The 11,670-nt window shown below is 72.1% G+C and overlaps 2 protein-coding genes across 3 annotated transcripts in view; one reads left to right on the forward strand and one right to left on the reverse strand.

Annotated features, from left to right (window-relative positions):
- The window catches only part of TMBIM6 (transmembrane BAX inhibitor motif containing 6), a 3,749-nt gene extending 476 nt beyond the window's left edge, over window positions 1-3,273 (forward strand). For both annotated transcript variants that reach the window (XM_027668529.1, XM_027668530.1), the window contains exons 2-10: window positions 1,089-1,189; window positions 1,279-1,387; window positions 1,476-1,596; window positions 1,685-1,733; window positions 1,825-1,922; window positions 2,017-2,096; window positions 2,206-2,306; window positions 2,420-2,492; window positions 2,705-3,273. In XM_027668529.1, coding sequence (XP_027524330.1) covers window positions 1,134-1,189; window positions 1,279-1,387; window positions 1,476-1,596; window positions 1,685-1,733; window positions 1,825-1,922; window positions 2,017-2,096; window positions 2,206-2,306; window positions 2,420-2,492; window positions 2,705-2,728 — 711 coding nt within the window. In that variant the 5' untranslated portion in view covers window positions 1,089-1,133 and the 3' untranslated portion in view covers window positions 2,729-3,273. The remainder of the gene's footprint in view (window positions 1-1,088; window positions 1,190-1,278; window positions 1,388-1,475; window positions 1,597-1,684; window positions 1,734-1,824; window positions 1,923-2,016; window positions 2,097-2,205; window positions 2,307-2,419; window positions 2,493-2,704) is intronic.
- Window positions 3,274-3,404: 131 nt separating this feature from the next.
- Window positions 3,405-8,535, reverse strand: NCKAP5L (NCK associated protein 5 like). Its single transcript, XM_027668490.1, has 12 exons — window positions 8,456-8,535; window positions 8,251-8,357; window positions 7,857-7,925; window positions 7,705-7,743; window positions 7,465-7,584; window positions 7,267-7,380; window positions 5,201-6,933; window positions 4,976-5,129; window positions 4,823-4,901; window positions 4,449-4,733; window positions 4,204-4,343; window positions 3,405-3,825 (listed from the first exon to the last, which is right to left on the reverse strand). The coding sequence occupies exons 2-12, from the start codon at window positions 8,350-8,352 to the stop codon at window positions 3,589-3,591; spliced, it is 3,072 nt and encodes a 1,023-aa protein (XP_027524291.1). The 5' UTR covers window positions 8,353-8,357; window positions 8,456-8,535; the 3' UTR covers window positions 3,405-3,588.
- Window positions 8,536-11,670: the final 3,135 nt, after the last annotated feature.

Here is an 11,670-nt window from a genome sequence, read left to right on the forward strand (position 1 = left end):
GGGGGGAGGAGGGGAAGCGACGGGGCAGCGCCCGGGCCGGGTGCAGAAAGCCGCGGGTAAAGGTCGCTCGGGCCCGAGCGGGGGCGGCACCGGCGAAAGCGAAAGCGGCGCTGGGGCCGGGGGGGCTCCGAGGGGAGCCGGGGAGGGGGGGGCTGGGGTCCGGGTCCTCCTGCCGCCCCGGGCCCGGCCCCCAGCGGGCCATGCCTGAGGGAAGGGGGGGCCCGGGGGGGCCCGGGCGGGGGGGGGTTGTTAACACCGGGGGGGAGCTGTCACACCCCTGCCACACCCCTGCCACACCCCTGTCACAGCCCTGTCACGCACCTCCAGCCGTCACAGCCCGGCGGGGACTGTCCCCATGGCCGCACCTCCGCCCCTGCCCCGCCGGGGGGTGACCGGGGGGTCCCCATGGCCTGGTGGCACCAGCCCCGTGGTGGCACCAGCCCGATGTCACTGTCCCCGTGCTGGGGTGTAACGCAGGATGAGACCCCCCCCCGCAGATCCTCCCCTGCACCGGGGGGGTGCTGCTTGAAACCCCCCATCCCTCATCCCCTTGGGCCCTTTGGGGTCCCCTGTGTCCCTCGGGGACAGGTGGCTCGTGCCACTGGCCGGGCAGGTCGGACTCCCGCAGGTGCCAGAGGGGACAGAGCCGGCTGAGCCGGCCGGACGAGGAGGAGGAGGAAGAGGAAGGGGAGGAAGAGGCCCTGCCGGGAGCCTCCTGCTGCCGGAGCCACCTCCGGGGACGTCATTACGGGCACTAATAGTCACCTGGCGCAGCGACATTTCCAGCTGCCGGCAGCGCTCCCGCGGCAGCGGGGCCTTCCCAGGGGGGCTCTCCCGGGCCTGGCAACAACCCCCCCGGGGGTTCCCGGGGGCCGTACCGGCTTTGCAACAGCCCCGCAACACCCGGGGGGTCCCCGGGGGCCTCGCAACAGCCGGCAGCGCTTGCACCAGCTGGGCCAGGGAGGCTCCGCAGCCCGGGCAGTTCCCAGCTCCTGCCGCTCGCTCCGCTGCTCCTGGGCTCCCACCTGGCTCCTGGGGGGAGTGTGGGAGGGCTCTGGTGCCCCCTGACCCCCCCTGTCCCCTCACAGCTTGCACCCTGCGGAGCGGCCCTGGGCCCATCCCAGCCTGGCACCATGAACGTCTTCGATCGGAGCATCAACTTCGACGCCCTCTTCAAGTTCTCCCACATGTGAGTGACACCCCTGGGCAGGGCACGGGGGGCAGGGGGGCTGCACCAGCCCCTTCTGCCCCCCTCACACCCCCTCCCCTCGCCCACAGCTCGACCTCCACTCAGGAGCACCTGAAGAGGGTCTATGGCAGCTTCGCCCTCTGCATGTTCGTGGCGGCCGCGGGCGCCTACGTCAACATGGTGACCCACCTGTTCCAGGTGAGGGGCCTTTGGGGGGCACCCCAGCTCTGCCACCACCCGGGTGGGGCGATGCCCAGCCCTCACGTGTCTCTTATCCTTCCCCCAGTTTGGGCTCCTGACCGGCCTGGGTGCGCTGGGACTGATGGTTTGGCTCACAGCCACCCCGCACAACCGTGAGACCGAGCAGAAGCGGCTGGGGATGCTGGTTGCCTTCGCCTTCCTCACAGGTGGGTGGGCACCAGAGACCCCCCCTCATGTCCTGCGGGACCCCAGCCCCCAAAATGCCTCCTGTGACACCCAGCTCTGTCCTTCCAGGCACCAACCTGGGACCCCTCCTGCAAATGTGCATCTCCATCAACCCCAGGTAGGAGTGTGTGTCCCCATCAGCCCCTAGACCCTCTTTCCACCCCAGGCTGCCTCCCAGACCCCTTTGACCCCTCTCTCCTCCCCCCCAGCATCATCCCCACCGCCTTCCTGGGCACTGCCACCATCTTCGCCTGCTTCTCACTGAGCGCCCTGTACGCCCGGCGCCGCAGCTACCTCTACCTGGGAGGTGAGAGGGGCTTTGGGGGGGACTCTCAGGAAGTCCAGGGGCTCCCCTGGGTGGGCAGGGCCCAGGCCTCACTCCCTACCCTCTCTTGCTGCAGGTTTCCTGCTCTCCGGGCTCTCCCTGCTCCTTCTCTCCTCCCTGGTTAACGCCTTCGTGAGATCCACCTGGGTCTTCACGGTGAGTCCCCTCCCACCTGCCGGCACCACACTGAGGACGGACAGACAGACAGGCAGGTGACCCCAGCAGGGGACTGTCCCCACCTCACGCCCCCTTCTCCTCCCCACAGGCCAACCTGTACGTGGCTCTGATGATCATGTGCGGCTTCGTGCTCTTCGACACGCAGCTCATCATCGAGAAGGCGGAGAACGGGGACAAGGATTACATCTGGTGGGTGCTGGGGACACGAGGGGGGGGACACAGGGCACAGGGTGGCACCCCCTGAGCATGCATCCCTCCCTCCCTCCCTCCTTCCCTCCCTCCCTCCCTCCTTCCCTCCACAGGCACTGCGTGGATCTCTTCCTCGACTTCGTCAACATCTTCCGGGAGCTCCTGATGATCCTGGGCATGTCCGAGGTGGGTGAGGGGCCCTGGGACAGAGCTGCCCTGTGGGGTGGGGGACAGGGGGCAGAACTGCCCTGTGGGGTGGGGGACAGGGGGGCAGAGCTGCCCTGCAGGGTGGGGACAGGGGGACAGAGCTGCCCTGTGGGGTGGGGGACAGGGGACAGAGCTGCCCTGCGGGATGGGGACAGACCCAATGGTGACCGTGGCCACCTCTCCTCTTGCAGAACAAGAAGAAGGAGAAGAAGTGAAGCGGCTCCGGGCCGAGGTGGAGCCATCCCCGTGTCCCCATGTCCCCTCCTGTCCCTCCCTGTCATTAAAGGGGCTGTGCTTTGCTGCCGAGGAAGCAGCCGGAAGCTTTCGCACCTCGTGGGTTTTTTTCTCTCGTTCGGCTTTTCTTTTTTTTTTTTTTTTTTTTTTTGATTAAAAATTGGCCAATTTGTGGGTCCTGCTGGAGTTTGGCTCCCCCACAGCCCTCCTTCCCCCCAGCCCATGGCCCTCAGGGGGGGTCACCCACGTGTCCCCTTTCCATGGAGGTTTATCCCCAGCCCCGCTGGCTCCCAGAACGTTCTCCTGCCCCGGGAAGCCGTGAGCGCCCCAAAACCAGCCGGGGGGGGGTTTGGTGGGACCCCCTCAGCCAAACTCAGCGGCGGAGCCTCCCCTTTAGCACCAGTGCCAAGAAGTGAAGCTGTGCTGGGAGGGGCCGCGGGGACGTCGCGATTCCCAGCGCTCCCAAATCCCGCCGTCTCCGCTCTTTGTACACCGGGATGATTCAATAAACCGCTCAGACTCCAAACTCTCGGCCCCCCTCCCTCCATCTCCCGTGTCCGTCTGTCCGTCCCTCCATCCCCACGTCCACCTGTCCTTCCCTCCGGCGCAGGGACGCAGCGGCTGCACCGTCACGTATATAAATAACCCGGGGGGGGGGCAGCTTTATTGAGTTAAAAACCCATCGGTGGGGGCTGTACAGGGCCATAGCACCATGGGAGAGAGCCGGGAGAAGGGGGGGGACAGGACAGCGGGACCCCCCAATCCAGGCAGCACCCCCAGAGTGGGAGCAGGAGCAGTGGGGAGGGGGGTGGAAGACGTGGGAGCGCGGCCGGGGGGGGGCTCAGCCCTGGCTGCCGCAGGAGGAGAGGCTGTCGTAGAGCGAGTCGCTGAGGGACTCGGAGTGTTCCAGCCCGGGGGGGCCGTGCCCCCCATCCCGGGACCGGGCCTCTGTGCTGCCCTCGTCCCCCACGTCCGAGGCGCTGGGGGTCCGGCTGCTGCTGGCGCTCAGGGCGGGGGGCAGCGGCGGGGGGGCCTCCGGGGACGCCCCTCGACGCCCGGCCGGGCTGCACACGGGTGCCTGGGGAGGGACAGGGTGGGCAGGGGGGGGCTGCCCGTGCCCCCCGCTCCCCACCGGTGCTCACCACACCCACCACCATCCCCTTATTGTGGGGGGACCCTGTGGGAGGAAACCCTCATCCCCCCAGGATGTTACAGGGCCTTGGCACCCCCACCGGGGCACGTGGGGATGTGGCAAAGGATCCCAGTGCTTCAATGAGTCCCCCCATATCCGCTCCCCATGGCCCCCCCGTGGCTTCTCCGTCCCTGCAGAGAGGGCAGGAGGGTCTGGGGTCCCCATGCCAGGGTTTCGGAGTCCTGCTCCAGAGTTTTAGGGTCCCCACACCAGTGTTTTAGGGTCCCCATGACAGGGTTTCAGGGGTCCCAAAGCCCCTCTTACCTGCACAGGCCGGTGCAGCCCCTCCAGCCCCTCGGAGGGGCACAGGAAGGGGTCGGCAGCACCGCAGGCTTTGGCGTTGGGGAAGGTCCAGTTCTTGCTCTGCTGGACACGCCGCGGCTTCCCGGTGTCATCCCCGGTGTCTGTGGGATACAGAGGGTCAGCACTGGCCTCAGGGCCCACCCCAATGCCCCCCATCACGGGGGAGCCAAGCGTGGGGCACACCCTTTGCCCGGGGGGGCACCCACCTTGGGGTGCAGCACGGTGCCCATGTGGGCCGGGGGGTGCTGGAGGGCGGCCCCCCGGGGCGCTCCGGTGTTTCCCGGGCACCAGCAGCTCCTCGGCGCTGGGCACCTCCCGCTCCAGCGTCCGGGCCTTGCGTGGCACTTTGGTGGCGGCGGCTGGCATAGCCCCCGGCAGCGCCTCGGGGCGGCCCCGCGGTTTGGGGGTGCTCTTGGCTGGGACCCCCCCATAGTCGGGGGGCGGGAAGGTCCCGATCCCGCTGTCCAGCGTCCGCGTCAGCGACCCGCAGGCTGCGGCACGGGCGGAGGGGTCAGTGCTGGGGTGGGGGGGACCACCCTGGTGCCCCCTCCCCACCGTAACCCCCCCGTCACCCCCTCACCGGCGAAGTGCTGCGATGTCCCCGACTCGGACAAGCTCTCGTCCGACGGCAGCTCGTCCCGGAGCCCCACGTCCGGCACCTGCAGGGGCACGGAGGGTGAGGGGCTGGGGATCCCCCAAAACCGGGAGCCTGGGGTCTGGGGAGAGTCCTCACCTTGTCCGGGGGCTCCCGCAGGTGCCCCACGATGCCGTTTCGGGGCGGGCGGCAGAGCCGGGGGTCTTTGGCGTCGGGGGGGACCCGCCGGAGGTCACAGAGCTCCCGCTTGTGCTCCAGACGGGTCTCGTAGGGAACGTCCTTCCCGTCCACCCTGGGGAGGGACAGCGCGTCAGGATACCCCACGCTCGCCCCCACCCCGAGGGGACCCAGGTGGGCGCTCACCTGTCCAGCAGCTGCTGCATGAAGGTCTCGGCCGTCACCTCCTGGTACATGACGGGGAGGGGGCCGGGGCCGCGGGGGGGCCCGCGGGGTCTGCCCTTCTCCAGCGCCAGCCCCTGCAGGAAGGCGTGTTCCTCCCGCAGCGCCTTCCGCAGGTCCTCCGCCTTCTCCATCAGCTTCGAGATGTTGAGGCTCTCGGCCTCCAGCTTGCGGGCAGCCAACTTGACCTCCCTGCGCAGGGGCGCGGGGGTCCCGGCCCACTCCCGCCCGCGCCCGCCGTCCCCGCGCCGGCTGAGCGCGGGCAGTTTGCTGCGCCGCAGCCCAAACCAACTCGCCAGCCCGGCCTTGCCCTTGGCCTCGGCGCCCGGCGCCCGCTCCTGCCCCTGCAGCCGCAGCACATTCTCCTCGATGCCCTTCATCACCTTCTCCTCGATGGCCGAGTGCCCCGCGGCGCCCGGCGCCGGCCCCGTGGGCTCGGGGGCCGCGGGGGTTTTGTGGGGACCCCCGCCCGCCTTGGCGCCCGAAGGCTCCTCGGCCCGCGGCGCCCCGGCCTTGCCGGTGCCCGTCTTGGTGGGCAGCTTGGTGGGGCTGCCATGGGGGCTGCGGGAGGACTTGGTGGGGGCAGCCGGGGGGGCCCGTGGCGGGGTCCTGCCAGTGGCCGCGCGCCCCTTGCCCCCTGCCTTGCCAGGGTCGCCCATGGAGCCGGAGGAGTAGCAGCGGGCCAGGGGCTCTGTGCCGTGCGCCGGCTCGGGGTGCTTGAGGCTGCCCCCCATGTTCCCCCGGGGTGGGGGGCGCAGTTCAGCCCCATGGCCCCGCTCGGGCCGCCCCGGGCCGGGGGGCTCACGGCCCTCAGCCCCCCGCAGCTTGCCCAGGGCAGCCAGGCGCTCCTTGAAGGGCAGGTAGCCCGGCTCTGGGGGCTTCTTGCCGGGGCGGCGGGCGGGGGCCGAGCCCCCCGTGCCGCGGCGGGAGCTGGGGGGGGAGGCGGCCGCCCGCTCACCACCGGCCGGGGGACCCGGGGGCCCGGGGGGCTGCTCGGCCGCCTCGAAGGCGTGGGGCAGGGGGAAGGCAGGGGGTTCTGGGGAGCCGGGTTCCGGGGGGGCGTCGGGGGAGGCGCGGCGGCTGAGCCCCGGCGAGGCCTCGGGGTGGGCACCACGACAAGGGATCTTGGAGGGGTGGGCGACCTGGGGACTGAGGCGCAGCCCCCCGGGCGGGGGGGGCAGCTTGAGCACCTTGGCGGGGGAGGGCAGGGCGTTGGGGACCCCCCCAGGTGAGAGCGGGGTGAAGCCCCCCTCGGGGCTCTCCTCGCCCGGGGCGTAGAGCCCCAGGAAAGCGGGGTGGTCCCCGCGCCGCTGCCGGGGGGGTCCCCCGGGGGCTTCGCCGTTGCGCCGGCAGCAGCCCCCCGCCTCGCCCCGCAGCAGCCGCTCGGCCAAGGCGCTGAGCAGAGCCCCCCGAGGCGGCCCCCCTTCCTCCGGAGAGGAGCAGGGGCTGCCCTCGGCCCCCCGCCACCCTCCCGCAGCCCCCGGCCCCCGCAGCGGGCAGGGGGGCCAGCCCGGGGCTGGGCAGGGCTCGGGGGAGCCGGGGGAGGCCAGGGGGGGCCCCAGTAGCGGGTCCGTCTCCTCCAGCTTGCGCAGCACCTCCAGGATTTGGGCTTTTTTCTTGAAGAAGGGGGACAGGGCGTCCAGAGGGGGGGCACCGGGGCTGAGCCCGGGGCTGCCCGACGGCACCGGCGGCAGCACCTGCGGGGGACGGGCACCGTCACCCCGTGGGCACCCGGCACTGAACCCCCCCGGCACCAGGGGGACACCCTGGGGACACGGAGAGGGACGTGATGGGCTTTGGGATGGGGACACAACGGGGACAGGGACACCACAGAAAGGGTGATGCCACAGGCACGTGGGTGGGGACACCCAGGATCCAGGGAGAGGGAAGGAGAGGACGCCGTGGGCCTCGGAAATGGGGTCCCACAAGCTTAGGGACAGCAGACACTGGGAAGAGGGAAAGGGGAGGGGGTGCCACAGCCCAGAGAAGGGGACACAGGGACAGGGGGGGTTGCAGACACTGATACCCACCTCGGGCAGGGGCACACAGAGACCGGGGGGCAGCGGGGGGGGCGGCTGCTCTGCAGAACATGGCTGGGGGGTGACGGGGGCGTCCAGGGGCACTGGCACCGGGTGCAGCGGCAGCTGGAGAGGAGGGAGACGGTGGGTTAAGCTCTGGTGGGGCTCTGCCCTGTGGCCCCCCCAGCTCCAACGTGGCCCCAGGCACACCTGGGGCAGGGACCCGGTTGAGAGGTGCAGCTTCTGCTGGAACAGGTCGCTCAGCGCCTGGTTCTGCCGCTCCAGCTCGAACACCCGTTTCTTCAGCTTGATGCACTCCTCACGCAGGTCCTGGCCAGGGCAGGGGGGTGGGGAGGTTAGAAAGGACCCCTCAGACTCCCAACATCCCCCCCAGACCCCCAGCATTCCCCCCAGACCCACAACACCCTCCCTGGCCCTCCTGACACCCACCTTTTGGTTGAGCAGTGCCTGCACCACGTGGTTGGCGACCTGGGGAGCAGAGGGGGGTTTGGGTGGGGTGGGAGGGCACACACAGCCCGCTGCCCTGGCACACACGTGTGCACACGTGTCCCACACGTGTGTGTGTCCCTGTGTCCCCGTACCTCGTCCAGGCAGCGCTCGTACGTCTCCCTCTGGTTCTCGTTGGCCTGGGCCAGGGCCGAGTTCTCTGCCTGGGACAGAGCAGGGACAGTTCAGGGGATGCAGTGGAGGGGCCCGTGCACCTGGACCCCCCCGTGGTACCAAGAGGACCCCTCCTCCTCTTCCTGGTGGGACCCAGAGCCACTCATAGAGGGGCAGAGCTGACCCCGGAGCAGTGGCACACAAGGGCCATGGAAAGCGCTGCCCATCACCGCAGTGCCCGGGCTGTGGGGTCCACGGCTGGTTCTTGGCACCAGCTGCATGGTGGCCACGGTTTCATGGTGGCCATGGCTGCCTGGTGGCACCAGCCATGGCTGCCTGGTGGTCCCGTGCCCCGGTGGTCCCATCCCCGTGTACCTCCAGCTCCCGCAGCCGCTGCAGCAGCTCATGGCTGGTGCCCGTCTCGCCCAGGGCCGTGGGGCTCCCGGCTCCCGGTGCCTCGGCCACGCTCTCCGACATCGCTGCTGCAGGGGACACGCATCAGGAGGGCCCCTGCTGGCCCTGGCCAGTGTCCTCCGGCCCGTGGCACCCCCAGACCCTGCGCAGCAGAGACCCCCCTTACCTGGCTCGGGATTTCCCCAGCCCTGTCCCTCCGTGGTGTCACCTGCCGGGAAAATAGGGCTGAGGGGGGTGGGACGAGGCCTCAGGAGACCCCCAGGGCCGAGTCCTGACCCCACCGGCACTGGGAGCCACAGGGAGCCCTCCTGCCACCCAGCCCCTTTCTGGGGGTGCGAGGGCCCTGGGCCGGCACGGGAAAGCACAGCACCCCCGGGAGCGGGACCGGGACCAGCCCCGGGGCACCGGGATGCGCAGGACTCCCAGGACCGGGATCAGGACTAGCCCCGGGGCACCGGCATGCGCAGCGCCCCCGAGACCGGCTCCGGCCCCGCCACCGGGGCACAGGGATGCGCAGCACCACCGGGACCGGGATCGGCACCGGCCCCGGGGCACCGGAATGTGCAGCACCCCCGGGCCGGGGCTGACCCCGGCGGCCCCGGGGCACCGCGATGCGCAGACCCGGTGCACAGAGCCGCCGGCGTGCAGACGGGCCCCCCTTCCCGGTACCGCACACCCCGCGCTCCCCCCGGGGCTCCCCCCGCCGCCGGTGCCGCTGCGGCCCCGCGCTGAGCCCCGGCCCCGCACTCACGCCCGGAGCTCCCGGTGGTGCCGCCCGTGCCGGCTCAGCGCGGCCCCGGGGCCGGTCCCGGCGGCAGCAGCGGCTCCATCCCGGCCCGGCCCGGCCGCGCTATTGTTGGGAGGCGGCGGCGGCGGCTCCGCCTTCCCGCCGCGGCCGGGGAGGAGCCGGGGATGAGCCGCCGCCGCCCCCGGTGCGCGGCTCCGCCAGCGCCAACCCCGGGGAACCGGCGCGGGGACCCCCGGGACACCGGGCACCGGCCCGCGAGAGGGAGCACCGGGAATCCCCCTGCGGCACCGGGCACGGCCGGGGGGGACCGGGCACCCCACGGAGGGACCCCCCCCGGGGAAGTCTGCACCCTCGGGAGGGACCCCCCGGAGCCGGGGACCCCTCGGGGAGCCCCCCGGGGCTGCAAGCGGAGCCGGGCCGTGAACCCCGGACGTGGCCGCCACCCCCCACCCCACGCGGGTGAGGTTTGGGGGGGTTCGGGGTTCACATGGGGCCACGCGGCCCCGGCTCACCCGGACCCCACGGCACCGCGGCGTGGGGGGCTCGGCAGGACAGGGGGGGCCGGAGGGGACAAGAGGAGGGTCTGGGGGGGCTGATGGAGGGGACAAGAAGAGGATCTGGGGGTGATGGAGGGGACAAGAAGAGGGTCTGGGAGGGCACGGCCATGCTTCTCACGTGCTGTCCCTGTCCCCTGCAGCCCGCGGGGTGATCCCATGCGGGTGCCCGTGGTCCCCATTGTCCCCGAGGTGCCCGTGGGCCCCTCGCCCGCCCCCCGCGCAGGAAGCGGCCCCGGGGCCGGCGGCTCCGGCTGCGTCACGGGGGGAAGTGAGGCTCCGTCTGGAGGGGAAGAGCAGCCCGCGGCCCCCCCAAGCCCCCGGCGGGGACAGCCGGGGGGGCCCCGACAGATGGACGGCGCGGCCGTCCCCTCCCCCAGCGTGGGGCCCCGCGGGGGCAGCGCGAGGGTCCCTGTGAGGAGGGGGACACGGCTCGGGGACAGCCGAGGGCACCCAGAGCTCAGGTCCCCTCCCCGGTGTCACCCCCCCCACACACACTCCAGTCACTCGTCCCCACTGCCCCGGGCACTGTGGGGACACGGTGTGGGGACAGGGCACGTGCCCAAACCGCGGCCGAGGACACACCAGCGTGGCCCTGACGGGCTGGCCCTGGGCTACCCCACACCAGGGTCCCCACCCCGAGCCCAGGGACATGGGGTGACAGCCCTGAGTGTCCCCAGCCCTGCTGGGCTGCTTTGGGGACAGCCCAGGGACGTGTGGTGACATCCCTGAGTGTCCCCAGCCCTGCTGGGCTGCTCTGGGGGCAGCCAGGACACACTGGGGACAGCCCGGGGACAGCCCAGGGACAGCCCAGGGACAGCAAGGACACCCTGGGGACAGCAGGGATACACCGGGGACAAGTGGGATGTGCTAGAGATACAGCCTCGGGGTGCAGGGACATATCGAGGACAGCTGGGACTCGCCAGGGACACGCAGGGACAGCCAGGGATGCGGTGGCAGCACTGGGGACGGTCAGGGATGCAGTGGGGACAGCAGAGACACACGCAGGGGACAGCTGGGGTGTACTGGGGACAGTGGGGACCAGCAGGTGGGATGGAGGACAGTGGGGGACATCCCAGGGACACCGGGATGCACTGGGGACATACCGGGAACAGCCAGGATGCACCAGGGACACCCCAGGGAAAGTCGGGATGCACTGGAACACCCCAGGGACAGCCAGAATGCAGTGGGGACACTGGGGACAGTCAGGATGCAGTGGGGACACTGGGGACACCCCAGGGACAGTCAGGATGCACTGGGGACAGTGGGGACAGCCGGGATGCTCTGGGGACATTGGGAACACCCCAGGGACAGCCAGGGTGCAGTGGGGACATTGGGGACATCCCAGGGACAGTCAGGATGCACTGGGGACAGCCGGGATGCACTGGGGACATTGGGAACACCCCAGGGACAGCCGGGAAGCACTGGGGGCACTGGGGACACCCCAGCATGCACTGGGGACAGTGGGGACAGCGGGGAGAGCCGAGGACACAACCGGGATGCACCGGGGGGCACCGGGGACATGCGGGGGGCTCCGACCGGGCCACCCCGCGCCGCTTCCCTGGGGTCGCCCCCCAACCCCTCCCGGCACGTCCCGGTGCCCGGAGGCCACGGACCCCCCCCCGCCGGTGCCCCGAGGAGCTGCCGGAACCCCCCCCGGACCCCCGCCCGCCCCCCGCCGCGGCGCGACCGGACTCACCGGGGGCTACGGCGGGGCCGGGGCGGCATGGCCGGGGCTGGGACCGGGGCTGGGACCGGGACCGGGGCGGGACCGGGGCCGGGGCGGGACCGGCGGCGGCGGTGACGTCATGGCTCCACCGGGCCGGCCCCGCCCTGCGCCCCCGCCGCCGCCAATCCGCGCCCGGGGGCGGCGGGGGGGTCCCGGTGCCGCCGCCGCCGCATCCGCGCCCCCTCCCGCATCCCCCCCTCCCGTGAGCCCCGGAGCTGCTCGAGACGGGCCCGGTGTCCCCCCCCCCACCCCCCCCCCCCCTCGGCACCCCCCCCCCCCGCCGGGGCCCGCCCGCCCCCCCCCCGCCCCCCCCCCCCGCCCCCCCCCGCGCCGCGCCCCCCCCCCGCCCC

Source organism: Corapipo altera, unplaced genomic scaffold (genome assembly GCF_003945725.1).
Source record: "Corapipo altera isolate COAL_440 unplaced genomic scaffold, ASM394572v1 290, whole genome shotgun sequence".
Lineage (NCBI taxonomy): Eukaryota > Metazoa > Chordata > Aves > Passeriformes > Pipridae > Corapipo > Corapipo altera.